The sequence below is a fragment of the Vombatus ursinus genome, unplaced genomic scaffold (assembly GCF_900497805.2).
Source record: "Vombatus ursinus unplaced genomic scaffold, bare-nosed wombat genome assembly UNPS02014796.1, whole genome shotgun sequence".
Classification (NCBI taxonomy): Eukaryota; Metazoa; Chordata; class Mammalia; order Diprotodontia; family Vombatidae; genus Vombatus; species Vombatus ursinus.
Genome location: NW_020954574.1, coordinates 2,585 through 3,852, shown reverse-complemented (window position 1 = coordinate 3,852; position 1,268 = coordinate 2,585). Strand labels below are relative to the sequence as shown.

General features: G+C 42.0%; 1 protein-coding gene across 1 annotated transcript in view; it reads right to left on the bottom strand.

The window, feature by feature from the left end:
• Positions 1 to 979: 979 nt before the first annotated feature.
• Positions 980 to 1,268, bottom strand: part of LOC114049063 (olfactory receptor 52H1-like) — a 763-nt gene continuing 474 nt past the window's right edge. The window contains exon 2 of the mRNA XM_027870251.1: positions 980 to 1,261. Within this exon, the coding sequence (XP_027726052.1) occupies positions 980 to 1,261 (282 nt within the window). The remainder of the gene's footprint in view (positions 1,262 to 1,268) is intronic.

Here is a 1,268-nt window from a genome sequence, read left to right as displayed (position 1 = left end):
TTCATAACTCCAAATCCCACTCTCTATTCACTGGACCACCTAGTGGCCTCAGTAGAGATAGATTTGTGACCAGAAGACTGAGGTTTGAATCAGATACGTGGTAGATATGTAACCATGTCAAGACATGTAACTTCTCTGGACTTCAGTGTCCTCATCTGTAAAATGAGTGGGTTGGAATCTATGAAGCTTGGTCCCTTCCAGCTTTAAACCTTGATCCAGTTATGACCCAAAAACACCATAGCCCATGAAGGGAAATGAAATTTTCTTACATAAATGAGAATACCAAACACTTCTTTTATTTTTGGGCTCCTGCACTATTTGTGGTCCTGAATCTCAATTTTTTGGCACTTACAGTGACAGAATTAGCAGGGGGCCTCAAGGCAGAGACTCTTGGATGGAGTCTGGGTGAACAAACCTCCAACTGGGAAGTGTCTGGAGTCCTATTTTAGCGTCTGGGTTCTTGGACTCTGAAACTAAAGACCAACTGACTATAACCTCACATTTCATTCAAATAATATAAATATACTTCTAATAGGTAATGTTGTGCCTGGGTTGTCTTTCACTTTTCTGCTCTGGCTGCTAATTTATCCCCAAATCACCTGTCTGGAAAACACTTATTTCTAAATGGTAGGGAGAAGAGACAGGCTATCCTAATCAGTTCTTTTGATTTCAGTAAGCCACAAGTTCACAATACACACCACTCAAGCACAAATAGGGTCTCTCTCTCTCTCGCTCTCTCTCGCTCTCCTATTCATAAGCATTCTTAACCTTCTCCTTGAGAATGAGTCATCTTTCCTAATTTCCCTTTTGTTTCTTTTCCTATCTCTATTCTGCTCATTCCTTGTATGAGGGTTAGACTCTTGAATTTCATGGAGAAAGGAAGCAACTTGTGTTTCTGCCTTCCTCTTTATAGGGAAGATGTTGCAAAATGAATTTTTTTTCTTAAAGATTCACCTCACCTCTTCCCAGTAGTCAGATGTCACAGTGTCCGCTTTGGAGAAAATAGGAGGAGAATCTTACCACGAATTTGCTTGGTCTTCACTCCATAGACAATGGGGTTGAGAGCTGGAGGAATAGTGACATAAAAGTTTGCAAACAGGATGAGGAAATGACGTGGGACTTTGTGTCCAAAACGATGGGCAAGGATAGAGAAGAAGAGTGGAGTATAGAACATGAGGATGACACAGATGTGGGACCCACAGGTTCCAAGAGCCTTCTGGCGGGCACCATGAGAAGGGAGGTGGAAGACAGCACTCAGTATAATGGTG